General features: G+C 40.2%; 1 protein-coding gene across 1 annotated transcript in view; it reads right to left on the minus strand.

The window, feature by feature from the left end:
* The window catches only part of LOC102674993 (LIM/homeobox protein Lhx3), a 5,404-nt gene extending 3,367 nt beyond the window's left edge, over positions 1-2,037 (minus strand). Inside the window, exons 1-3 of the mRNA XM_006610764.2 lie at positions 1,748-2,037; positions 1,128-1,302; positions 10-212 (exon numbers count right to left, since the gene is read on the minus strand). Coding sequence (XP_006610827.1) covers positions 10-212; positions 1,128-1,302; positions 1,748-2,003 — 634 coding nt within the window. The 5' untranslated portion in view covers positions 2,004-2,037. The remainder of the gene's footprint in view (positions 1-9; positions 213-1,127; positions 1,303-1,747) is intronic.
* Positions 2,038-2,243: the final 206 nt, after the last annotated feature.

Below are 2,243 nucleotides of genomic sequence, written 5' to 3' on the forward strand. Positions count from 1 at the left end.
AAATGTCACCTTTTGCCTTGGCCTGCTCGTAGTCGGGTTTACAAACGAGCTTTCTATCCTCCATCAGATAGAACTCGTCTCCGGTGTCCAACTGTCGAGAGCAAAGGGCGCACGAGAAGCAAGTTAGATGATAGATCAACTCTTGCGCCCTACGCACGACTTGAGACGGTGCCAATCCTTGGCCGCAGCCCGCGCATTTCGTCCCAAAACGCCTGCCATACCAACAACATACAACATTTTCACATTACGTTCGTGTATTAACGAGAACGATACGTGGTTGGATCGAGCTTTTGGCTCGCAAGATCGCTAGATTAATTGAGAATTCTTTTTTCTTTTTTCTTTTTTCTTTCTTTTTTTTTCCAACGTCCGTTACGTTAAATAAACCTTTATCAAACTCCGGCTTCTTCTTTTCAACGTCTCGAGCGAGCGAACTTTTCAACTCTCCTCTGGAAATTCGTGGATCAGAAGAAAAGTGGAATACCATCGTGAAGGGTGGTACAGGAAGGAAGGGGAGGAGAGCAAGTTCCTTCGATTCGGCTCACAGGAGAAGAAAAATGGCGTCTCGTCCTAGGGAAGGTGTGGGTAGATGAGAAAAGGCACGCTTTTCTGACACAATCGATACCCAGCCTCTCTGGATATACATACACAGTTTGATCCAACTTTTTTTTTTCTTATTTTTCCACTACTTCGCATACCCCTTCTCCATTACTCTCTAGAGAGAATAATACAGACTCTCGGATTTTCCAACTGCAATTTTTGCAATACGTAACGGTTGATAAGTGTTTTATATATATATATATATATTATTTTTTTTTTTTGCTATCTTTTTGCTGTTTAGATAAAATTGCACATATAACTTGTCATAATATTACGTAACAAATACGTGTTCACACGCTTACAATGTTTAATAAAAAAAAGTATTAAGTAAACGAAATGCTTGTTATAAAGCGATATTGAAAAGTAGTTTCCGGTTTTCCGAGAAAATTGCAAGGAATGGATATGATTCGATACGAGATCGTTTGAAAAATTTCAATTCAACGCGCGGGATTATCGCGTGTTGAAAGAGAAAAAAAAGCGCGAAATAATTGATCAAAGATGAATGAGTAAAAATAATTATTGGTACTTACTTGAAGAAGTCATCCTTGCAGAAAACGTGACCGTTCCTTGCAAAACATTTATCGGTCAATCTTGCGCCGCAATCCCTGCACGTGAGACACCTCGCATGCCAACACCTCTCGAGAACCCTCAGAACATATTTGTCTAAAATCGCTTCTTGACAGCCTCCGCATTTTGGTATCGAAGCTGCAACATTCGATGCAATCCTCGTTGTATTTCAAAAAAAAAAAAAGAAAAAGAATTCCAAAACGAAAAACGTTCAAAATATCCTAAGAAAGAAACCTAACTTCTCCGACGATATCAATTACATCTCTTTAACAATTTGACAAAATATCGATCGGATACGCTAGAAACGACTATTTAAGGACAATGGGGAGCGAATCAACAACTACACAGTTTCATTATAAACACCTGAACCCTGATCTTCCCAACCGATTCTATCACAACTCCTAAATCACTCCGATATTCCTTTCGTTCGTTCGAGTCAACGATTGTTTCCCGATTTACTTACGTCTTCTTAAAACCCATTTCCGATCCCCTTACACTTAACGACGAAACATCGACGATAATACGCTTTTTTCTTTTTTTACGCATATTCTATCATATCCGAAGCTGACCGTCCCTCACTTACAGTAGAGGATTTCAGGAAGATTGGCCGGCAAACCGAGGTCCACGGCCGGTTGATCCAGAGGGTGCATCTCGTGGCGAGGAGCGGCGTCGAAAGTGGCAACGTTCGCAACGTTTCCGCCGTTACTACCGTTCCGCCGCACGTTTTGAGACTCTGGCCTATCGTGTGGCGGTGTCAAGACATCTTGATGAGCGCGCCGATACATCCCTTCCAAAGGTAGAGCCTCACGGCCCAACATTTCCAGGCTTATCATAGTCATGCTTCTGTCCTTCCTACTTTGCCACGCGTCCAATAATTTTTTAATTTGCACTTTGACCAATTAACGTTGCAATTTTTGCAACATCGTTCTATTTATTATAATATAAACGAGTATTATCGATATTCGATTGGATATTTATTATTGGAATTAGTTTCGAATTTTTATTTTTTTTAGTTTTAATAATACCATTTATTCGTTCTCTTTTTCTTAATTTTCTGCCACTTTTCGTGTATTTCCATC

Source organism: Apis dorsata, unplaced genomic scaffold (assembly GCF_000469605.1).
Source record: "Apis dorsata unplaced genomic scaffold, Apis dorsata 1.3 scaffold_77, whole genome shotgun sequence".
NCBI lineage: Eukaryota > Metazoa > Arthropoda > Insecta > Hymenoptera > Apidae > Apis > Apis dorsata.